Here is a 25,759-nt window from a genome sequence, read left to right as displayed (position 1 = left end):
AAACTCTTACTTTAAAGGTTGTATGCCCAGTATGCAAATATGCTGCCTTGAGTCAGAGAGGTGGAGCCATCATCCCTCCAAGTCAGTGTGTCCCAATGGAAGCCTGGCCTCTCCTACCACTCCATGGCTCCCCCTGTGTATCAATGTCAATGCTGGTAGCACTTAAACCTCACGAACGCACCGTGCGCCCCTTCATCTTCCCCGTATACGTGCAGTGGAGCGAGGTGTACACTTTGACTTTGAGGTGCGTTATATATACACTGAAGGGTGCAGCCAGAGGGGTGCATGGCACATTCGTGAGATTTCAGTGCTACTAGTTCTGCTGCCAATACACATGGGGAGGTGGTGAGCGGGAGGAGAAGTTGGACTTCTGCTGTTACGCACTGACTCGCCTTTTTGGTTCAAGATGGTGCATTTGCATACTGGGAGCACCATCTTGAAAGTAAGAATTTCTAGTGAAGCTAAAAGGCTCCTTTTGGGTACAACCATGTGCGGTCTGCTCGTGCCATGCTACGTGACACTATGATGGCAGGTTCCCTTTAATACGAAGGACTGCAGAATCTTCCATCTCATTCACCATAATGAACAGGTTCTATTCAAATGACAGCCAAGATAGACAATATGACTCGGATAGCCTTCAGTGACTTGCGGATTAAGGGTTAATGACTCACAGCGCCGATGAAATTATCAGATGACAATGTCACATTTGCTACAGTGGAGCTGATAAATGCCACAGAAGGGTAGATGCCACGCTGATGATGCAGCTGCACGCCGGCTGTCAGTCTGGAGGGCGAGCCGTCTCCCGGATGCCCCCCCTGCACCCGGTAATTACACATAGTTTTTACCTGCCACGCAATCAGGTCCTTGAGTTTTTCAATCTTCTCCAGGTCCTCGGGGTGCTCTTGCATGTATTTCTCAGTAAAGAATGCCTAGTGGAGATAAACCAGATCGATTAAACAGCTGCACTGAGTAATGCGGCTCACATAAAGGCTATGCCCAACTATTTTCTCTTTATTGGCCCAAAGCATCTAAAATGAAAAAATGAAGTCACTTTGTAATACGTCTTCTTCAACAATGCCCTATTCTTTTGTGTCTACAGCTCTTTGCAGACCTATATGTCTCCATGGTAACAGACAAATCCTGTATAATCGGATCATGCTGTCATACGTCCTTCCATCTGTAGCGCCCGACGGGCCGCGGAAGGGGTTTGGGAGACAACAAGGGGCGGTGGCTGCCTGCTGGGAAAAACGCTGCAGTGTGAATGGTTTCCTGGCTTCGTGTTTCTTTTTCCCCAGGCTACCCGCGGGGTAAGGTGGCATTTGTCGAGTTTGTGATGCCAGTCCATACACAGGCCGAAACTCATGCCGGACAAAATAATAATCAAAATGGGAAAAATAAAAGAAAAACTGCCCCTCTTCCCTGGAGAGTAGTGTGGTACCTCAGTGCAGATGTTGACACTGGTGAGAAGGGACTCAGGGAGGAGACAGGAGGTTAACCTTAAAGCATACAGGCCAGTTTATTTCTGGTTGAGAAAGTTTTCAGTACGTATCATGCAGGTCTTATTACTTTGGTACTTGAGGTAAATATACATGTTACACACATCGACTGACTTGCAAACATCAATTACAATCAGCACTTCAAATCAGTTTAGGGCCCTCTAGTACTGACATAAGCTGGGAATTCTGTGCAGTCCGCTCTGCTTTGCCCTTCTGTTTCTGTTTTATTTCCTTACACATGAAGTTTCTCTTTTCTTTAGTTACCGTTCCTTTGCTTGATCTTCTCCCACTTCTACATAAACTGTTTTTTCCTTAATACAAGGCTTCTTGTGGTACTCACACTTTCCTCCTTCCCACAGCACTGCATGTTCTCCCTTAACCTCTTTACTTCAGACTCTCCACTCCGACTGACTTTAACCAGGACTGCCTTAGCCACACCCCTCTACCTATTTAACTGCCCACTCTCCTCCAACCTGTGAGCAGGGTTTAACCCCCAACCCCAGGCTCGCTCTCTGTTACCTAAGTAACCTCTTCCCTCTAGGCTGTTAGGTGATAGAAAAATCCCATGGAAATGGGGGACCTGACCATAAACAGGGCACATAAACAGAGTTGAACTGTAAAGCAAAACATGTGTAAAACATAACTTTTAACCCTTTCCAATCCACTGTCTGATGTCTGAAGACATTCTGATTGAAGGCTGTACAGCTCCAATGTCGGAGGACGTCCGGCAGGGTATTCTTACTGTATATTACTGGCCACTCTGTTGTCGGGGGGCCTCTCCAGCATGTCCCATACCGCAGTACTGGCTCTAGCCAGCAGATGGCGCCATTGTAAAATGGCAGAAAGAGAAAGCCTCCTAGGAAACCCTGAATCCAACATTGGATTGCAAAGGGTTAACATGTAAAACCATGTGCAAATCAGAAGTGACCACATAAGTGCTGTAGTGTACCTAATCCAGGATACTGCACATCTCTTCCCAACTTTATGCTAACATACATTCAGCAAGTTACCACTAAGTAGGAGACTGATGGAAGAAAGTAGGAGGACAGGATTAGACTATACAGGGCTTGTTTTTGTCTGTTGCCATAGAAACACATAGGTCTACATAGCAGCTGTAGATACACAAAGCTGAAAAATTCGTCAAAAGTCCTTTCTTGACCGACTGCGGAGGGAGGAGCACCGCTACTACATAGAATAGGTCTCCTTATGGTGCCTTTAGGCAGAGGGTTGTGGGTAAGCAACGCGAAGGCTTATGTAGCCGCTAGCTTTACGTTATCACAGTATCTAATAAAGCCTCCTTAAAAAAAATAAAAGGCATCAGAAATTCTGCACATGGATTTTGCCTATTGACAGGGCTAAATCTGATGATGGATCTGTGAGACTAGGTAGGGATTTCTGAAGAGATTTTACAGAGAATTCCATAGCGCCATCTGCCACGTAAACATACCCAGAGTCCGTAAGATGCCATAAACGTGGCCGCAGTAAATAAACACACATAGTTGGAAAACCAAAAAATCACCAGCAGCCAATCACAGTGCAGATGTAATTTTACTGGACGATTATCGTTTAAAAAAAACGGGCGGAAGTGAACGGTAATCCGTCAGGTTAAACGCGGGCTGACAATCCAACGATTATCGTTCACTTTTCGTTCGCCGTTCGTTCTATACAGAGATAAAAAAACCATCGTTGACTCCTTCACTTATCGTTCATTTAAGCGGCGCTCGTTCAGTCGTCCTCAGCCACTTATACAGCGAATGTGAAAGATTAAACGATTCTCGTTGACCGAGCCAATGATGTATCGGCCTGTCTAAACACAGCTGGCGATGACACCACCAGTTCCAACGATAATCGGTTCATCTAAAAGGACCTTTACTCTTAGACGGTCTTGATAAATGAGGCCCAATGCCTGAAAAAATGTGTCAGCGCCTCCCAGCGGAGGCTTTCATCTTTGTACGACGCATCACTGTCATCTTACCTTTTCGTAATTTGCAAATCCTCCCATTACTGCAGGATCCACAATACCGTTCAGTAGTAAAGACAGAGGATTTATGGGCATATTGGGATCGTTCATGTGCTGCTGCACCATGTTATTAATTTTTTCATTGGTTAGCTGCATTGTCTCAATGGCATTTTCCAAGGGGCTTATTTCCACCTGTGTACAGAAGAAAGCAATACGAGACAATTACAGGATATCAGAAAAAAATCTAAAATGTAATATATAACACAAACACACAACTAAAAACCTAAAAACGGTCTTTTGGCGAGTACAGATGTAGCAGAGCTGAATGTGTAATTCGTGGCAATATCTTACCGTATTCACAGACTTCACTTCAAACCATCTCAGTATTCCAGGAAGCTTGTAGGCTATTGAAAAGGTTGTTCTCTCAATCCACATGTTCTAAAGCAAGAGTAAAAATACAGAAAATAGATCAGTGCGCACAATATGGTGGAGTCGTTATTTTGTGGATGAAGAGCAGGAGTCACAGAAATTCTATACAAAGTCCTGGTAGAATTTGAAAAGCTTATTATTGACTTTTTGTAGATAGAATGGAGCTTTAGCTCAGTCATGGTCTCTACAAGCTTGTTACCTAAAATCATACTTATCTCTCACCTTCCTGCAGCGGACACCAGCAGGGAGAAAGTAAAGGGCTGCAGTAATTCAAATCTACTCTGCTACGTTTGGTATGAATGGAGTTTGAAGCCTGCAAGAGGATAAAGCTAATAAAACAGCAGATTAAATTAATAATCTAAAGTGGATTGTAAACTACTGATTACCTATACTCAGGACAGGTCACCAATAGTTGGTTGATGGGGGTCGGCCACTCAGGATTACTGCCGATCGGCTGAGTGAAAAAACCAAGGTATTTGTGTAAGTGCTGAGGCCTCTTCTCAGGCCACTTGATGTCACATTCATCAATCAAACCTAAGAGCATCCCGGTCCTAATCAAGTGATTGGGATTGAGCTGCAATACCAGGCACAGCCACTATACAATGTACAGTGCTGTGCCTGGTATGGACTGAAGTGGCAGCTATGTTTCTCCATGTACCACTGTCACTTCAATCAGCTAATTGGTGGGGATCCTGAGGGCTAGACCCCTGTTGATCAAATATTGACAGCCTATCCATAGGATAGGTTATCGATAGTTTAGTGCTACAAAACCCTTTTAAAGAGTAAGAATGCTCTGAAAGCTGATGTGATCAGCATGGTGGCTAAGCGGTGAGCACTGCTGCTTTACAGTACTGGGGTACTGGGTTCAAATCCGACCAAGGGCAACTGGAGTTTGTATGGTTGTGTGGGTTTCCTCTCACACTGCAAAAACATATTAATTGGTGAATTTAGATTGTGAGGCCCAATGTAAGTGATGACGATTGGTGTATTGTGCTGAGGAATATGTATGCATTATATAAGAAGCGTATAGCCTCCTAGAGACCACTGTATGTCTTTTTATTGCGGTCACGTATGGGCTTTAAACCTGCAGATACATTTTTTAAGGCAGTGGCTTAGCTGACTACTGACAGCCAGGCTCCTGCTGTAACTGCCAGGAATGGAGAAACCTCAGATCCTGGCAGTTCCACCCCTTACATGCCTAAATCTCCTCCTGTCACCCATTGGCACCCCACAATGCGATCGCAAGGTACCAATGGGTTTCCAATGGGCAGGCAGAAGCCCAACAAAGACCTCCGTGTCTGCCATGTAACTTAACGCACTTTTACAAAAGACGATAAGAATTGTTCAAAACTCCACACTGCCACGTCCCCTGGTGCAAGGACCGAGTCATGACTGACTCCTATGGTAACGTTTTCTTGGCAGACTGTTTTGCCATTGCCTTCCCCAGTCATCTTTTACCCCCCAGCAAGCTGGGTACTCATTTTACCGACCTCGGAAGGATAGAAGGCTGAGTCAACCTTGAGCCGGCTACCTGAACCACGTGGGCATTGAACCCACAACCTTCAGGTCATGAGGGAGAGCTTAGGACTTAACACACTGCTCCACACGAGGCCCCTCAGGCGGCCATAAGCAGTTGTTTATATAGTGTGATGATGATATCTTTCTTTTTCCAGAAAGGAAGCGAAACTCCCAGAAGTGATTACACCCGCCTGCAGATCCAACGGCCTCGAAATAAGCAGCTCCCTATCTGAAAACTGGAAACGCCGGTATTTATAGCACACACGCGGTTCTCACTTCGATTATGATCTATTGATCTCCTGCAATTGGCCGCTGAACTGTCTTCTTTTCACACCGGCGGTGTATATAATAATTACATTTCTTCATCATAAAATGCCTTTCGGGATTCTGTAGCAGAAAGAAATCTTCATGTACTTACAGCAAATTCATTGTCAGGGTCTTTTTCTCCTTTTCTGATTGGCCGAGAATACTGGAACCGAACGACTTCATTTACTCGGTAGAAGCTGCAGGAAATTGTTAGAGCGTACTGCATTAGTCCATCCGAGAGAACACGAAACAATACAGTACAAGGCTTAGCAAGTCTATAAACATCTATGCGCCCAACATCAGTTGCAATGAAGACATCTGAATGGCCCGCTGCTTAAGTGAGCGCGGTAACCCCTTCATTTAAGTGATGAGTAAGGGTCTCCCACTTATCAAAACTTTTGACATGTCGCTCTGAGATGTCAAAAGTTTTTAAAAAGTACAGGTACTCTTTAAAGCCCATGGGACCCATCTGGGATCACTGGTATTTGTTTGAGGGACCCATCTGGGATCACTGGTATTTGTTTGAGGGACCCATCTGGGATCACTGGTATTTGTTTGAGGGACCCATCTGGGATCACTGGTATTTGTTTGAGGGACCCATCTGGGATCACTGGTATTTGTTTGAGGGACCCATCTGGGATCACTGGTATTTGTTTGAGGGACCCATCTGGGATCACTGGTATTTGTTTGAGGGACCCATCTGGGATCACTGGTATTTGTTTGAGGGACCCATCTGGGATCACTGGTATTTGTTTGAGGGACCCATCTGGGATCACTGGTATTTGTTTGAGGGACCCATCTGGGATCACTGGTATTTGTTTGAGGGACCCATCTGGGATCACTGGTATTTGTTTGAGGGACCCATCTGGGATCACTGGTATTTGTTTGAGGGACCCATCTGGGATCACTGGTATTTGTTTGAGGGACCCATCTGGAACTGCAGTAGTGGCTTTATAGCCTTATAGATATAATGCTGGTGTGAACAGAGCCTGGCTGGTTTTCTCAATTTACACACTATATTGCAGACCTGTGCTCGAATCCAGTGCTGTATATATAGGGTGCAGTCAAAAAGTCCGATCCAGCGCTATATCTCAGCACCGGGGTCCTATATTGAAATAACAGTAGAGTACTTGAATAGGAAAGCAAGGATGCGCTACATGATTGTTTGGCACACAGGCCCCAGAACGGGGATTTCCCTTTGGTGCTGTGGCCACCGTAGGAGATGGAGAATAAAACCTCACTGCAAAGTTGACCGGTAGCATGTGAGAAGCAGAAATCCACTTTTCGGGTCTCTCTAAGTCCCGTGAGACTACTGCTATGATGGAGGAAATGCGTTCTGGAAGTGGCCTCCTTTTGCCATAATACATACATAGAGCCGTTCAACAGTGCAGTCCAGGGCTGATGCTATTATTGTGGGACCGCGTAAGGGAACGTCGAATTGCCAATTCAGTACCAATGCCGAGCAAATATCTAGTAAGAGCACAACCCAATCAGAAGACAATGCAAATTTCAGCGCGAACAGGTGGGTTGCAATTTGGCGCAATTGTTGGACCTTTGTTCATTCAAGAGACTCTCAATGCAAGATCGGTACCTGAATCTCCTGCAGACGATGGTGGATGACTTCCTGGATGCATTGCCCAATCGTAGTAGTAGGAGGACACTTTGAGCAAGCTGCCCTTACTTCAAACATAGTAGCGGTCCCACGGGACTTAGAGAAGCAAAGAAAGGGGATTTCTGCTTCTCACATGCTGCTCTTCAACTTTGCAATTGGGTTTTACTCTCCATCTCTTACAGGAGCCACAACACAAAATTGAAATCACTGTTCCGATGCCCCCAGGGGGCCGGTGCGCCATACCATCGTGTAGAGCATCTATGCCTTCCTATTCACGGACACGTTATTTCAACATGGGACACAGTATTGAGATCAGACGTTCGACATTATATATATATTCATCAGATGCTGGATAAAAAGAATGCCATTCAGCATACACTCCGCCTAACTGTACAATCTCTCCCTCTCATTAACCCAGATGTAGCAAGCGTGTAGGAGCACTTATCAGTAATTATATCGCCATTCTTCTATCATGCATTAGGACATTGAAATTCCTTGCTTTCATGAACTTGACAAATTGAAGCGTGTCACAGCAGACTGTACCTCCGCGAACACGGCTGAGCGTAGATGATGTGCAAAAAGTCGTTTAGTAGACTTTTAATTCTGCCTCTGAGCTTGGCACTTTCTAATGACTGGTGAAGAAAACAAGGTTTGTGCGGATTCCCAGCGGAGGCACATCTAAGGGACGATCTCAGGCTATTCCTTCGCCTCGGGCAGCCATGTGTATCGTGAGGCTGCTGCCGAACCCTCCCTGATCTTTAGAGAATTCACCAACTCCCTAATCTCTGCGCACTACCGGAAGAATGCGGAGCGCAGGTCTCCTGTGGGGTTCCCCAGCGATTTCAGTAAGCAACACTGATTGATCCAACTTTTAAGCGTGAAGCATTCATGGCTTTGTCAATGTCTTTACCAATAACCACATGGGTGGAAATACCCCTTTAAGAGCATCCTGCATGAAGGGGAGTCGTCTCATGAGGTGCGGCAACTAATGTGACAGGTATCCTTCTAGAATAGTGTGAACAAGAACGATGCTTTAATATAAGATGCCTTTTAAATGGCTAAACCCGCTCTGTTACATCTGTATTACTCATTTATCACCAATCCCCTCGGTGAGGACTCTCCTACAGTTCTGGCCATGTGTAGAAACTGAATAGTTAAAGGGGTTTTCCTAACTTAGAGGGAACCTGTCACCTCCGAACAGCACCATAACTAAGTTTGGAGAGCCGATGAGGAGTGTGTGTGTGCGTGTGGGTGGGTGGGGGTGAATATGTAATGTGTATGCTTATCCATTCCTACACTGTCCATGCATGGTCCTAAAATCTGACTCTTTAGACCACCGTGGGCCCATAGAAGTTTAGAAGTGTACATGACTATGGAGCGAAAGGCAGCTACCTTGCCTCTACTGCAGAGATTTGCGTTATAGCATGGGCCACAAACACAACAAACAGGAGAGGACTAAAGATGAGCGAGCCTACTCGGTAAGGCAGTTACTCGATCGAGCATCACTCTTCGAGTAACTGCTTAGTGATTCGAGCAGTGGCCACACTTAGTAATAGAGACCCCCCCCGTGTGGCCACACTTAGTAATAGAGACCCCCCCCGTGTGGCCACACTTAGTAATAGAGACCCCCCCCCCGTGTGGCCACACTTAGTAATAGAGACCCCCCCCCCCCGTGTGGCCACACTTAGTAATAGAGACCCCCCCCCCGTGTGGCCACACTTAGTAATAGAGACCCCCCCCGTGTGGCCACACTTAGTAATAGAGACCCCCCCCGTGTGGCCACACTTAGTAATAGAGACCCCCCCCCCCCCGTGTGGCCACACTTAGTAATAGAGACCCCCCGTGTGACCACACTTAGTAATAGAGACCCCCCGTGTGACCACACTTAGTAATAGAGACCCCCCGTGTGACCACACTTAGTAATAGAGACCCCCCGTGTGGCCACACTTAGTAATAGAGACCCCCCGTGTGGCCACACTTAGTAATAGAGACCCCCCGTGTGGCCACACTTAGTAATAGAGACCCCCCGTGTGGCCACACTTAGTAATAGAGACCCCCCGTGTGGCCACACTTAGTAATAGAGACCCCCCGTGTGGCCACACTTAGTAATAGAGACCCCCCGTGTGGCCACACTTAGTAATAGAGACCCCCCCCATGTGGCCACACTTAGTAATAGAGACCCCCCCCATGTGGCCACACTTAGTAATAGAGACCCCCCCATGTGGCTACACCTAGTAATAGAGACCCCCGCCGTGTGGCCACACTTAGTAATAGAGACCCCGTGTGGCCAGACTTAGTAATAGAGACCCCCCCGTGTGGCCACACTTAGTAATAGAGACCCCCCCGTGTGGCCACACTTAGTAATAGAGACCCCCCCCCGTGTGGCCACACTTAGTAATAGAGACCCCCCCCCGTGTGGCCACACTTAGTAATAGAGACCCCCCCCCCGTGTGGCCACACTTAGTAATAGAGACCCCCCCCCGTGTGGCCACACTTAGTAATAGAGACCCCCCCCCGTGTGGCCACACTTAGTAATAGAGACCCCCCCCCGTGGCCACACTTAGTAATAGAGACCCCCCCCCCCCGTGTGGCCACACTTCGTAATAGAGACCCCCCCCGTGTGGCCACACTTAGTAATAGAGACCCCCCCCCCCCCGTGTGGCCACACTTAGTAATAGAGACCCCCCGTGTGACCACACTTAGTAATAGAGACCCCCCGTGTGACCACACTTAGTAATAGAGACCCCCCGTGTGACCACACTTAGTAATAGAGACCCCCCGTGTGGCCACACTTAGTAATAGAGACCCCCCGTGTGGCCACACTTAGTAATAGAGACCCCCCGTGTGGCCACACTTAGTAATAGAGACCCCCCGTGTGGCCACACTTAGTAATAGAGACCCCCCCCATGTGGCCACACTTAGTAATAGAGACCCCCCCATGTGGCTACACCTAGTAATAGAGACCCCCGCCGTGTGGCCACACTTAGTAATAGAGACCCCGTGTGGCCACACTTAGTAATAGAGACCCCCCCGTGTGGCCACACTTAGTAATAGAGACCCCCCCGTGTGGCCACACTTAGTAATAGAGACCCCCCCCCCGTGTGGCCACACTTAGTAATAGAGACCCCCCCCCCGTGTGGCCACACTTAGTAATAGAGACCCCCCCCGTGTGGCCACACTTAGTAATAGAGACCCCCCCCGTGTGGCCACACTTAGTAATAGAGACCCCCCCCCCCCGTGGCCACACTTAGTAATAGAGACCCCCCCCCCCGTGTGGCCACACTTAGTAATAGAGACCCCCCCCCGTGTGGCCACACTTAGTAATAGAGACCCCCCCCGTGTGGCCACACTTAGTAATAGAGACCCCCCCCGTGTGGCCACACTTAGTAATAGAGACCCCCCGTGTGACCACACTTAGTAATAGAGACCCCCCGTGTGACCACACTTAGTAATAGAGACCCCCCGTGTGACCACACTTAGTAATAGAGACCCCCCGTGTGACCACACTTAGTAATAGAGACCCCCCGTGTGACCACACATAGTAATAGAGACCCCCCGTGTGGCCACACTTAGTAATAGAGACCCCCCGTGTGGCCACACTTAGTAATAGAGACCCCCCCATGTGGCCACACTTAGTAATAGAGACCCCCCCATGTGGCCACACTTAGTAATAGAGACCCCCCCCCATGTGGCCACACTTAGTAATAGAGACCCCCCCCCATGTGGCCACACTTAGTAATAGAGACCCCCCGTGAGACCATACTTAGTAATAGAGACCCCCCCATGTGGCTACACCTAGTAATAGAGACCCCCGCCGTGTGGCCACACTTAGTAATAGAGACCCCGTGTGGCCACACTTAGTAATAGAGACCCTCCCCGTGTGGCCACACTTAGTAATAGAGACCCTCCCCTTGTGGCCACACTTAGTAATTGAGACCCTCCCCGTGTGGCCACACTTAGTAATAGAGACCCCTCCGTGTGGCCACACTTAGTAATAGAGACCCCCCCGTGTGGCCACACTTAGTAATAGAGACCCCCCCGTGTGGCCACACTTAGTAATAGACACCATTGTGTGGCCTCACTTAGTAATAGACACCCCCGTGTGGCCACACTTAGTAAGAGACCCCCCGTGTGGCCACACTTAGTAACAGATAACCCCCCGTGTGGCCTCACTTAGTAATAGCGACCCTGCTGTGGTCCTCACCTAGTAATAGGGACCCCTTGTGTGCTCCCACTTAGTAATAGGGACCCCCATGTGTGACCCCAGAACTCGTGTCTGTGGTGAGATTACCTTCCTAACATTTGTCCAGGGACTGGAGTAATGGAGTTTTTCTTACTTGGTGCTCTTTCTGTCCTCTCCGTTCTGCAGCTTACCTGCTTGTTCTTAGGGCCCCTCTTCATTCTTTTAAGATGGCCACTCAGTTTCTTAGACTACCCAATGCACACCAAGTCTTTGGTGGTACATCAGTAACTTAAAGGGGTTGTCCCGCGGAAGCAAGCGGTGTTAAGCACTTCTGTATGGCCATATTAATGCACAGAAGACCTGTGCGGCGCGAGCACGCCGGAGCGGCCCCATTCAACAGAACAGAAGAGAAGACTGCGCAAGCGCGTCTAATCGAGGGAGAAGGCGGCTTCGGTCGGCGCCATGGAGACGGGGACGCCAACACCGGAGGGGGTAAGTGTATAACTTCTGTATGGCCAATATTTAATGCACAATGTATATTACAAAGTGCATTAATATGGCCATACAGAAGTGCTTAACACCGCTTGCTTCCGCGGGACAACCCCTTTAAGACATTATATCCTATTCTGATTGGCCATTTCTCCTCGTGTGAGCAGCACTGGCCAATCTGAAAGCAGCACATAGAGGGCTGTACTTCACTCTGGGTGAATTGTCTGTTCTTATCAGCAGTGAGCGTAAAAGGACCAGCAGCTACTCAGAGGATGAAGAGAGAGCGGTGTAGTATTAAGTGGGTGCAATTGCATAGTCTCTGAAAGAGAAGGGGAGGAGAAGCTAAAGACGAAAGGGCCACAGGAACAAGTGGATCCAGCTGTAGAAAGAGGAGAAAGGAGGATACTAGTTAGTAACTCCTTCCCTCTGGTCATTGGACAAATTTTGTCCCAGGACGGAGGGTCACTTTAAGATGGGAATAGCCCTTTAAAAACTATGGAAACCTTTGTGCATGGAAAAAAAATCAATATACACAAATCTTACTAAGTTGCTGCAAAAAAAATGATGTACTTTTCCAGTTCTGCAATGAGTTTTTCTTCTCATGCATTTAGAAAGCCTCATACTCGGTTTGCATACTCTCCTACATTCAATTTTCTGGCTCAGGGGTGTTCCCCAGCACTGATTAGGTGGCCTCTCTCATGGATTTGCACAAGCTCAGCTCCCCCTCCCCTCCCCTAGGCTGTGTAGTATAACCAGGCCCATTCAATACTACACAGGTCTCTCTCTGAGCAGCTGCTGGTCCTTTTACTCTCAACGCATGCAAAGAACAGAAAAATTTACCCAGATATACAGCCCTCTGTAGTAGTAGCTTCCTCTTCTCTGTCCTCCTGATCTCCAGCACCATCCACCAACACTGTTATACAGCCCTCTGTAATAGTAGCTTTCTCTGCTCTCTATCCTCCTGATTTCTACCACCATCCCCAGCACTGTCATACAGCCCTCTGTAATAGATCGTTGGAAAGGCAGTAAATGCATGTTCATAGCAAGGGTGCAGGCTAGGGGAGGAGCTGTCACATTTACTCTGACTGACAGAATTTGCTATAATTTCCGTCCTCTGGTCTGTAGTGCCTTGGAGAATATTACAATAGAAATCAGGCCATCAGAAATTGATAATGAAAACCAATTACAAAAAGTCTTCATCTGCAAAAAACTATGATTAAAAGGAAAAAAAGTGCAAAAGGTGTACATAGTGTTTAAAGAAACACACCAGGGAATAACTAATGCACTGAGTTATAAGTGCATGGCCTAAAAGGGGCGGAGCTTTAGCGTTCAGTGACTGTCATGCTCCACCCCCTCACTACACTTTTTTTCTTCTTGCATCTGCATTGTACGGCTTCCTCTGTCTCCGGGATAAAGTACAGCTCCGTCTGGATATAAGCCAGGAGGAATAATAAAATGATGCTTCTATTTTATGAAAGGAATATAAAGGGAGTTCTAAAAAACAAACCTCAGAGATGTATATATGTAAATGGGTACACTAAAACGATCCCTTTAATACGGCATCACATAACACCCCTCTCCTGCTTATAGGATGTGGATTTCAGGCCCTCCGTTAACACTTTGCTTCCCGGAGAGGAGTGGGAAGAGTATGTGATGGGAGAGCCGTGCTCTGGCCTGCAGGGTTACTGAGCAGGCAGAGATTTCATCCTCCTCCATGTGTGCGTGAGCGTGGCATACAGGGCAGCACGGGGAGCCAGGGCCGCGGCACACTTACGTAATACTTCTGCATCTGCTCCACTATTTCAAACCCTATTGGGGATTACTGTATGATCACAAAAACGAGTAATTTGAGCTTACTAGATGAGCAAAAAACACAAGCTTAACCCAGAGAGACGTCTCATTGAACGCAGGATGAGTGTTTCTGCATCGTCATTTTACAGAAATTACTGCAGATTTTATTCTACAGTATGTATATATATATATATATATATATATATATATATATATATATATATATATATATATATGTAATACATAATATCTACCTATACACACACACAGTCCACAAAGCAAAAGTGTAGCGCAGAATAGAGAATACACACACATTTTATATTATATATATATATATATATATATATATATATATATATCTCACACACATACAGGGTTATTACAAATCATCTTTCCAATGTGAGACACACAAGACTCGATAAATACATTTGGGATCAATGGAAACCAACACAAAAAATTTGGTTGCACAACATCAAAAAAGTTTTCCCCAGAGGTGATTGGTGTGACCCCCTTTGTCACTACACTTTGTAGTTGATCATGATTGACTGATGCAATGGCTTCTGGGATGCCCCTTTGCAGATCATACATGGTGGGTGCTAAGTATGTAGAATCTAACGCCCTCCCCCCAAGAGACAGAGATCCCAAAGTGTAAGGTCTGGGTAAGTGGAGGCCAAGAAAGAAGTTCACTATCTTCACCATCTGCCTGGACAATCTGTCTGTTTGGTAGTCGCCTATTCAGCTGGCCTCTAACTTGCCCCGTTCTGTTGGAAGACGGAACCTGGGATTTCGTGTTACGGCTGCGGCAAATGCCATATCTGTTGCGTCCGAGTACGAAATCCCCGGGATTGTTTCCTTATGAAAGAAGAAGCGTCGTACACTTTTCTGCAGGTTATAGCGCACAGCACATTCACCTTGGGGGAGTCGCACATACGCTCCACGTAGACGGGAGGGGTGACCCCCCCCCCCCCAGATTCTGACATTACATTTGGTAACTTTGACCGAAAGGTGGAAGGTGGCTTCATCACTACACACCAGAGACTTGATGAAACCATCGCTTTCCATTACAGTTCCTATACTCTCGCAGAAGGAACGTCGCCGCGCTTTGTTATCCGGTTTCAGGACCGGTAATTACAAATCGGTAGGGATAACGTCACAAATGTTTGCACGGAATCTCCCACACTGTCGGCTGCGGGACGTCCAATTCTCGGCAGATTTCTGAGAACTTTGTGTGAAACTTGCACGCACGCGCTCCACGCTTACTGATGGACGGCTGGATGATTGTCGATTACAGATGCAGCCTTTCTCCTTTAAACTGGAGTGCCTCTCACGAATTGTGCACCCGCTAGGGGAAACGTCATCAGACTGTTTTGGACAGGACGTTGCACACTAATAACCCCCTAGCAACGACTACGGCAGAACAATACTTTTTGAACCTCATTTAGGAAATTGGTCTACCGGTAAGACGGTTCTTGTAGCCCAAAGCAACCAATCACAGCACAGCTTTCATTTTACCTTGGCAGCTTGAGAAATGTAAGCTGCGCTGTGATTGGTTGTTCTGAGTAACAAGGACGGCCTTACTGCTAGACCGTTTTGCTAAATTAGACTTTTTTGAGTTTCTTTAAATTGATATCAAATTTCTGTATCTGATTGTCAAGAGGTAGCAGTGCCTTTTTTATACATTGGTCCAGCCATCTTTTATACAAATAGGTTGTATACATAAAGCTGTATGAGCCGGTCACCAGCTTGCATTGGGGTTGCCAACTGGCCAGTAAACCATAGACCTGGGCAGTAATTTACTCCAGTGCTGGTATCCATTTTTTACTGCTCCAATTAATGGGTAGTGAAAAATAATGACCCGGTGTGAGCGCCTCTGGCTGCATAGTAGACTTATCATCAAGCGCAGTGGAGCTCTGTTCTGACCGGAGCTTCACAATGAGGTAAAGTGCTTGATGGTGACAAAGTTGCTGTTCAGGTGGAGGTTCAGAGTGGGAAGAGCACCAGGAGGTGGTGCTATTAGTACTAGGGCCACTAGAGCAGGCACTATACTGGGTGTCTCTATTAATACTGAGAGCCACTTAAGCAGACACTATACTTAGAGCCACTATTATTACTGGGGCCACTAAATGGGGCACTATACTGGGAGCCACTATTATTACTGGGGCCACTAAAGAGGGCACTATACTGGGAGACACTATTATTACTGGGGCCACTAAAGAGGGCACTATACTAGGAGCCACTATTATTACTGGGGCCACTAAAGAGGGCACTATACTGGGAGCCACTATTATTACTGGGGCCACTAAAGAGGGCAATATACTGAGAGCCACTATTATTACTGGGGCCACTAAATAGGGCACTATACTAGGAGCCACTATTATTACTGGGGCCACTAAAGAGGGCATTATACTGGGAACCACTATTATTACTGAGAGCCACTTTAGCAGGCACTATACTGAGAGCCAGTATTATTACTGGGAGCCACTATTATTACTGGGGCCACTAAAGAGGGCACTATACTTGGAGCCACTATTATTACTGGGGCCACTAAAGAGGGCACTATACTGGGAGACACTATTATTACTGGGGCCACTAAAGAGGGCACTATACTAGGAGCCACTATTATTACTGGGGCCACTAAAGAGGGCACTATACTGGGAGCCACTATTATTACTGGGGCCACTAAAGAGGGCAATATACTGAGAGCCACTATTATTACTGGGGCCACTAAAGAGGGCACTATACTAGGAGCCACTATTATTACTGGGGCCACTAAAGAGGGCACTATACTGGGAGCCACTATTACTGGGGCCACTAAAGAGGGCACTATACTGGGAGAGACTATTACTGGGGCCACTAAAGAGGGCACTATACTAGGAGCCACTATTATTACTGCACCACTAAATGGGGCATTATACTGGGAGCCACTATTATTACTGGGGCCACTAAATAGGGCACTATACTGGGAGCCACTATTATTACTGGGGCCACTAAAGAGGGCACTATACTAGGAGCCACTATTATTACTGGGGCCACTAAATAGGGCACTATACTGGGAGCCACTATTATTACTGGGGTCACCAAAGAGGGCACTATACTGGGAGCCACTATTATTACTGGGGCCACTAAAGAGGGCAATATACTGAGAGACACTATTATTACTGGGGCCACTAAAGAGGGCACTATACTAGGAGCCACTATTATTACTGGGGCCACTAAAGAGGGCACTATACTGGGAGCCACTATTATTACTGGGGCCACTAAATGGGGCACTATACTAGGAGCTACTATTATTACTGGGGCCACTAAATGGGGCACTATACTGGGAGCTACTATTATTACTGGGGCCACTAAATGGGGCACTATACTGGGAGCCACTATTATTACTGGGACCACTAAAGAGGGCACTATACTAGGAGCCACTATTATTACTGGGGCCACTAAATGGGGCACTATACTGGGAGCCACTATTATTACTGGGGCCACTAAATAGGGCACTATACTGGGAGCCACTATTATTACTGGGGTCACCAAAGAGGGCACTATACTGGGAGCCACTATTATTACTGGGGCCACTAAAGAGGGCAATATACTGAGAGACACTATTATTACTGGGGCCACTAAAGAGAGCACTATACTAGGAGCCACTATTATTACTGGGGCCACTAAAGAGGGCACTATACTGGGAGCCACTATTATTACTGGGGCCACTAAATGGGGCACTATACTAGGAGCTACTATTATTACTGGGGACACTAAATGGGGCACTATACTGGGAGCCACTATTATTACTGGGGCCACTAAAAAGGGCACTATACTGGGAGCCACTATTATTACTGGGGCCACTAAATAGGGCACTATACTGGGAGCCAATATTATTACTGGGGCCACTAAATAGGGCACTATACTGGGAGCCACTATTATTACTGGGGCCACTAAATAGGGCACTATATTGGGAGCCACTATTATTATTGGGGCCACTAAAGAGGGCACTATACTGGGAGACACTATTATTACTGGGGCCACTAAAGAGGGCACTATACTGGGAGCCACTATTATTACTGCACCACTAAATGGGGCATTATACTGGGAGACACTATTATTACTGGGGCCACTAAATAGGGCACTATACTGGGAGCCACTATTATTACTGGGGCCACTAAATAGGGCACTATACTGGGAGCCACTATTATTACTGGGGCCACTAAAGAGGACACTATACTGGGAGCCACTATTTTTACTGGGGCCACTAAAGAGGGCAATATACTGAGAGCCACTATTATTACTGGGGCCACTAAAGAGGGCACTATACTAGGAGCCACTATTATTACTGGGGCCACTAAATGGGGCACTATACCGGGAGCGACTATTATTACTGGGGCCACTAAATGGGGCACTATACTGGGAGCCACTATTATTACTGGGGCCACTAAAGAGGGCACTATACTGGGAGCCACTATTATTACTGGGGACACTAAATAGGGCACTATACTGGGAGCCACTATTATTACTGGGGCCACATAAGAGGGCACTATTCTGGGAGCCACTATTATTACTGGGGCCACTAAAGAGGGCATTATACTGGGAGCCACTATTATTACTGGGGCCACTAAAGAGTACACTATACTTGGAGTCACTATTAATACTGAGGGTCACTAAAAAAAGGGCTTCATTATTAATACTGGGGGCCACATAAAGGCATGTTATCATTACTGGGGCCACTGAAGAGAGCACTACTACTATTGGAAACCACTAAAAGGCATTATTATTATTGTGGTTACTGAGAGGAGCGCTATTACTATTGGGGCCACTATTTTTTTTGCAGCCACTGGAATAATAAAGGTGAAACCATATGTTGTGATAAGACAACCCCCTTCACCTTGGACAGTATTTTTTTTAGTAACAAAGATGGTAACCCTAGCTTATATCTTTGTATGTACGGATATAAAATGCATTGGGGTGTATGGAATACTGTAAGACGAAGGGGGTCCGGTTCCATGGAAGAATGGAGTAGAGGGGTTAATGTATAATAGTTAAATAAGGGATGTGATAGGCCTGACTAAAGAGATGTGTTTCTAGGGCTCGCTTATAGTTGTGGATGTTGGTGATTAGCCTGATAATCTGGGGTTGAGCATTACAGAGAACTAGTGCATCTTGGGAAAAAATCTTAGATATTGGTATTCATACTGAGTATTTATTCTATTTTCTCAGTAAGTCCGCAGATCCATCAGTAGGTTTTTGAAATAGGGGAAAAAAACAACTAAAAAAAGAGAAAACACTATAGAACATACAAAGTCCATGCAAGTGTGGTCCAGGGGTTGGCAAGACAACTGGTTTCTCAATAGACCAATGAACCACCAATGGCAGCTAATATAGTCCCCATAGTGGTCATTTCCAGAATTTGTATAGATCTTGAAAAATCCCCATTACTACACCGAGTTACATTTTATAACATTGCAGGTTTATATGGCATTCATTATCCGTGGAAAGCTCCTTGACAACCCCTCTAAGTACTGTAATAGCTGCATTAGCAGGCGATACGTTAAGAAATCCAATATGCCCAAGATAATTAAGAAACAGCTGAATAGAAGAGGTCAGCACAAACTTTTTTATTTCATTTTTAGGAGAACATCTCTTTAAAGAGTTTTTTCCCCAGGATTTTCTATTATCCAGCTCGGAAGATCAACAGAAAGAGCTGCAGCGCTCGCTGGTACTGCAGCTCTGTCCATTTAAACAATGGGGTGGAGGAGTACCAAAGCACAGCCATGTAATAGCCATGCCTGGAGAAATAAGCGGGGCGGTGAGCCACCAGTGAGCACCATGGTGCCTTCATTCATTCGGCTCAACAGTGGGAGTTCTGCGACGTGGCCACGCAGAGATCATACATCAATGGACTTAAATTCGAGAAACCTCTTTAAAGTGACCCTATAGTTTCAGGACAAAATTCTGTCCCGGGACTGGAGGGGGCATAGAGGATATACTGCCTGCAGTTCTTTTCTGCCATCCCTTCAATCCACTGGTTCCAGGTTCCATTTTTGTCCATTTCACAATCTTCAAACTACCTAATCCCCATGGTCTTAGACTACCAATGGACTATACCTGCTCTCTGACTGACCAGAACTGCTCACATGACCAGCACTGACCAATCAGAAAGCAATACACAGCGTGCATTAGGTAGACAGATAATTGCTACGGCCAACATCAACAGCCGAGAACGGGACTCTGAACTGGGAAGACTGGAGGGGTAGCAAAAAACAACAACTGCATGTGATCTACATCCTCCTCCTATTGGCCCGGTAAAGAATTCTGTCCCCAAATTGTAGGGTCACTTTTAAGGGGTTTTCCGGGATTGAAAAAAAAAAAAACACAGCTGCTAACTTAAAAACAGCACCACATTCGTCCATGGGTTGTTCCTGGTATTAAAGTAAACAGTGCTGGGCTGCAATACCACACACAACCTGTGGACAGGAGTGGCACTGTTTTTGGAAAAAAAAAAGCAGGCATGTTTTTCTAATCCCGGATAACCCCCTTTAAACATTACTAGCAGCCTGTACATACCTTAAAATCTGCTCCGAGACCGGCTTATTCTTAAACTTTGGTGGCAGCTCAAGCAATGGTTTGACTGTGAAACACTGAATAACTGATTGCAAAAATTAAGGAGATAAAACTGCTGTATTTAATTCAATATTCTAAGAAAGACTAAATAAATCTCTCATTAAACCGTAATTTTTATAGAATCCGACACTTCACACCGGGGACAGAACTGCTCATGACTTCACCATTCTGCATGAGGCATGAAATACGGCGCTTCTTCTGTATTCCCCTCTACAGCCTGGGGTGTGAGCGGTGCCGCGGGGCACCAGGAAACACACGGCCTTATTTCTTTCTTCCACATGACAAATGCCATAGTGAGTCGGCAGAGAGCAGGTCGGATGTGCTGAAACCAAAAACTCATTGCAATAAAAAGGCTTGTTGAAGTATTTATATGGCTAAAAGTTCTTGGCACCGATTCCTCGTTACTCCGTGATCCCGCGGGATGACCCGGACTTCATATCTCTTACTACAAATCGTTACTGAAATGTTGCCATATTTGTAGGATTATTATTACATTCTATCTTGTTCTTCTATGAAGGAGAAGGGGTGATTATCTGCTGTTATTAAAGGAGCACTAAACCAAAAATGTAGGATAGAAGTAAACGGAAGATAATCTTGTCCTCATTGTTTGCCAGTCTGCAGGATTTTCTATACGTTCCTAAAACAAAAAGGCTTGTAAAGAACGTGGGTTAATCTCCTGCGGATTGGTTACAGTTTCAGCTGGGAAACAGCAGAGAGGGTGGGGCTTGATCAAGGGGGCAGGGCTTAATCTCACTGCAGAGGGAGAGGCTCCTGCTGCAGCCAGTTGTCTTACATCCAGACAGGTCAGTGATGGAGAGCAGGTTTGACATGGCTGATGTCAGGAGAGACAGAAATTTTCCTTATATAAATTTCAGTTTTAATTATAACATGAGATAAAATAGGTGCAAAAGAAAGGAGGAGGAGCTGGGATGTATCTAAAAGGCGATGTACAAAGTTATAACGTTATCCCCTATCCTGTAGATAAGGGATAACTTTATTATTGGCGGGGGCCCGACCGCCAAAACCACAAAACGTCCCGATAACAGAAGGTCCCTACGTTAGAGGTACTAGGACCCTGTTGTACTGTCTCTAGCTTGGGTACGAGATGTGATATAGGCAGGCATGGAGGCTCAAGTACCCTGTTGTACCGCCTCTAGCTTGGATACAAGATGTGATACAGGTGGGCATGGAGGCTCTAGTACCCTGTTGTACCACCTCTAGCTTGAATACGAGATGCGATGCGGGTGGCCATGGAGGCTCTAGTACCCTGTTGTACCGCCTCTAGCTTGGATACAAGATGTGATACAGGAGGGCATAGAGGTTCTAGCACCCTGTTGTATCACCTCTAGCTTGGATATAAGATGTGATACAGGCGGGTATGAAGGCTCCAGTACCCTGTTGTACTGCCTCTAGCTCGGATACGAGATGTGATACAGGCAGGCACAGAGGCTCTAGTATCCTGTTGTACAGCATCTAGCTTGGGTACAAGATGTGATATGGGCAGTCATGAAGGTATATGGGTTCCATATGGTATCCTGAGGCATATCACTCCTGATTCTCTAGATTGAGCTATCTCATAGGCTGTTGAAGTTGGTGTCCCAGATGGTCCCATACTTGTTCTATTGGTTATAAATCTGGCGACCCGACAGGCCACGAAAGTGTGTCAATGTTGTGGGGGCTCCTGTGACCCCCTTGTGTGTGTGGCCGAGCATTATTCTGCTGGAAGCTGCCATGAGAGGAACACATGTGGCTGCAGGATGTCCTGAACATATCACTGAGCTATCATTGTCCCTGGTACTACTACTAGGGGTGACCGACTATTGTATGTGATGACTCACAGACCATCACACCAGCAGGGGGCAGTGTGACGCTCCACAGCAAAGGCAGGATTGAGACGCTCAACCCTAGGTCTCAAGACACGAACATGTCCATCGTCAGTGCCCAAACTAAACCGGGATTCCTCATTGAAGACAACCCGGTTCCACTCTACAGCAGTCCAGTTTCGTCGTTCATGTCCTCATGATCATTACAAGGAAAGCACCCTGGTTTGCTCTATTCTGTGAAGAATGCAGCATGGTCCTCCTCATATCATGGGAGATTATCCTTGTCTTCTCTCCTTTATGGGTGAAAACACACCTCAATCCAGTCTACATCGTGAGAGGAACAAATTCTGGTCCTCCACATATTATAGAAGAGATAGGAAGAATCTTGGTTTGTTTCACATCTTAAGAGGAACAAACCCTATTCCTCTCTCTATTATATTAAACATGTCTCAGTATTAAAAAATGTGCTTCAGTCCTGTCCTCCTCATGGGAAGGCCATGTAGACATGGTCTAGTTCTATCCTGTAAGAACCTTTAAAAAGTGTACCCGCACTTTTAGGTGGCTTTTCAGAATACATTGCCATATGTGCAAACAAGGAATACCCCTATTTCCAGTCATTATATGACTTGTATATAGTTTTCCCCTCTGTAGGCTCTCTCTAAATCTAAGTCTTACTTGAGATGTTGGGTGTAGACTAGTTGCTATGGAGACTACTATAAGCTGCACACATAGGAGTTCTTCTCTAGCTTTCTTTAGCACACTCTTAAGTACCAGCAGCATGGATGACATTATATAGCAGTACTGAGCAGTGTAGATGTGACTTTGGCAACTGTGAAATAGTAAACATTTATTAGCTGGAGCAGCTTCTTTGTGATCATCTCCGTTTCTGCCTCCTTTTAGCAGCTCCCTCCTCCTCCCCTTAGGCTTCTATGGGCAGAGTGAGATGACAACAAGCAGAGCCTCCCTTCAGTTCTTAAAATGCAACTTCACATAACAGGTAATGGGCAGCAAATTAGAAGGAAGGGAGCCCCCTGGTGGCCAGCACTATAGTGTACAGTGATTTTTCAGTACAAAAATGTCATTTTAAGTAAATAAAGTGATTTCCACTTTTGCTAGATATCACATTGGCCATCACATGAGCCCAAATTTGTTCAAAAGTGTGATGATTGATTAAGGATACATTGTCCAGAAGAACTCCTAATGTCATCGCCTGGCGGTGATGTTGTTTTCATCTTCTCTGCATTGGGAAACTGAGTTAAAAGTCGAGCCTCAAAGTCTTCACGCCGCTCGTATTCCTTACCCCTGTAAATGAAGACTTTATTCTGAAAGTACAGAAGAAACACACATTTAAGAGGTCGCAAACCAAACACTGTTCATAGAGACAAATGTCATTCTTTTTCACTCACCCCTGTTTAAAGGAAACCTGCCCCACCTATGAGCATAGTGAACTAAGTTTATGGCCTCATAGGACAGGGGCCGTGAAGTTGGGGAAGGAAGGGGTGCTTTTTATACTTACCCAGCTCCCCTTCACAGTGAAGGAAGAGAGAGTGGGGTACATATAAAAAGCATATCCACGGGCCCTCTTGCGACCCCTATCTCAGAGGTCCAAAAAACTTAAAAGGGGTTGTCCAGGACTTTGGGGATTTTTTTTCTACTGATCTATCCTTGGGATAGGTCATCAATAGAAGATCATCAGGGGCCTACCGTTTAGGATCCCCCAATCAGCTGATTCCCAGCACTGCTGTCAGTCTAGACAGTACAGAAAGCAAACTCTACAGTCTGTATTGGCAGCTCCCACAGAATTCAAAGTCAGCACTGCTTCTAGTACCAAACTAGGCCACTGCAATACAGATGGCAGTATCTGCTTCTTGCACTGTCCGTACTAAGAGCGGTGCCAAAATCAGTTGATTGGCGGCCATCACAAGCGACGGACCCTCACCGATTATAATCTACTGATGACCTATCCCAAAGAAAGGTTATCAATAGAATCAAGTCCTGGACAGCCCCTTTAAATTTATGGTGGCCATAGGATATGACAATTTCCTTTAAGGACTGAGCTGTGAAACTTATTAAACTATACATTGATCTGATGTACTGATTGATGTATCTCTTCCTCGGGTTGCATTATGGTTCCTCAGCCATCTCTAGACTTGGGGTGCATGCAAGTGCCAAGATAAGACATTGGCAGCACATGGTCAGGTGCCCGTAGCTCTGCTGGATGCCCGCCACACACTGTAAGACGTCGCTTTCCATTACAAGAAATGAGCATGAGTGGGAAAAGCCCATTTAGTAACGACTAAGCATGCTAGCTGTTAATGGCCATACGACCGGTCTGTGTGCGTCCCATTTAGCAAGTCGAAAGCAGGAACGACTCTTTTTTTTTCTTCCATCAGGGAATCAAACTGCGCTAATACGAGCAGCCAGCAGACATTACCGTGACTGCCCATGTGACCTTTATTTAATGTTTGCAGCTCAATATTAGTGGCAAGGCTGGCAGAAACAAAACAGGGTATTATAGTTTTAATAAGATTGCCAGCAGGCAATGGATTCCTACTTTTGCTGACCTACTTCTGTGCAATTTATAACTTGCAGCTTCTGTACACACTATCAAAAAACATTAAGGTTCTGATGCGGCGGCGTAAGTTATGTAAGGTAAATTCATCAAACGTAAAAGCATGAAAGTAAATTATTGACAAGGGTGCCAAAAGACAAATTGAAATAAAAGGGGCGAGGAAAGCTGGTTTTAAAACCCAAACTCTTTGTCAGCAATGCATTAAACAGGCGATGAAACATAACTGTTCCCCGGCTAATGTACAGCAGTGACAGCATGACCCCCCTGCCCAGCCGGTGGAAAACGCAATAAATGCATTTCCGCACAAACGCAGACCCACTGGCTCGTGAAGAGAAACCAGCCCTAGATTAATAAAGATCTTTAAAACGCAGTTCGCCGTTTGCATTATTCACTCTTTTACTACACACATAATGTGTCTAAGCCGGAAAATTGCTTGTTGGACTGAACAGCTATGAATTTCAATGCTCTGCAAATCTCGGCTCGCCGCTGACAGCCGCAATATGGAAGCTGCGGAGACACCTGGATGCTCTTAATAGTATGGTGGGATTGATTCTACTGCGTTAGAGGCCCCCCCTGCAGGCTGGTAACAGTAGGGGGTCCCGAGTAGGGATGAGCGAGTATACTCGCTAAAGGCAATTGCTCAAGCGAGCATTGCCCTTAGCGAGTACCTGCCCGCTCGAGGCAAAAGGTTCGGGTGGCGGCGGCGGGCAGGGAGCTGCGGGGCGGAACGGAGGGGAGATCTCTCTCCCTCTCTCCCCCCTGCTGACTGCCGCTACTCACCGCTCCCCCACGCCGGCACCCGAACCTTTGGTCTCGAACGGGCAGGTACTCGCTAAGGGCAATGCTCGCTCGAGCAATTGCCTTTAGCGAGTATACTCGCTTATCTCTAGTCCCGAGCTCATGATGGCACCATGTGGACCCGTAGAGGCCTCCTCCGTCCATAGAACCTAGTGATACATCGTGGGCAG

At 46.3% G+C, this 25,759-nt stretch overlaps 1 protein-coding gene across 2 annotated transcripts in view; it reads right to left on the bottom strand.

The window, feature by feature from the left end:
* Positions 1-25,759, bottom strand: part of DOCK1 (dedicator of cytokinesis 1) — a 364,042-nt gene that overhangs the window by 20,072 nt on the left and 318,211 nt on the right. For both annotated transcript variants that reach the window (XM_066601145.1, XM_066601146.1), the window contains exons 41-46: positions 23,400-23,541; positions 20,340-20,421; positions 5,822-5,906; positions 3,808-3,894; positions 3,472-3,648; positions 846-929 (exon numbers count right to left, since the gene is read on the bottom strand). In XM_066601145.1, coding sequence (XP_066457242.1) covers positions 846-929; positions 3,472-3,648; positions 3,808-3,894; positions 5,822-5,906; positions 20,340-20,421; positions 23,400-23,541 — 657 coding nt within the window. The remainder of the gene's footprint in view (positions 1-845; positions 930-3,471; positions 3,649-3,807; positions 3,895-5,821; positions 5,907-20,339; positions 20,422-23,399; positions 23,542-25,759) is intronic.

The sequence above is a fragment of the Eleutherodactylus coqui genome, chromosome 4 (assembly GCF_035609145.1).
Source record: "Eleutherodactylus coqui strain aEleCoq1 chromosome 4, aEleCoq1.hap1, whole genome shotgun sequence".
NCBI lineage: Eukaryota > Metazoa > Chordata > Amphibia > Anura > Eleutherodactylidae > Eleutherodactylus > Eleutherodactylus coqui.
Note: the sequence above shows the minus strand (reverse complement) of the source record. Positions and strands in the feature narration are given on the sequence as shown.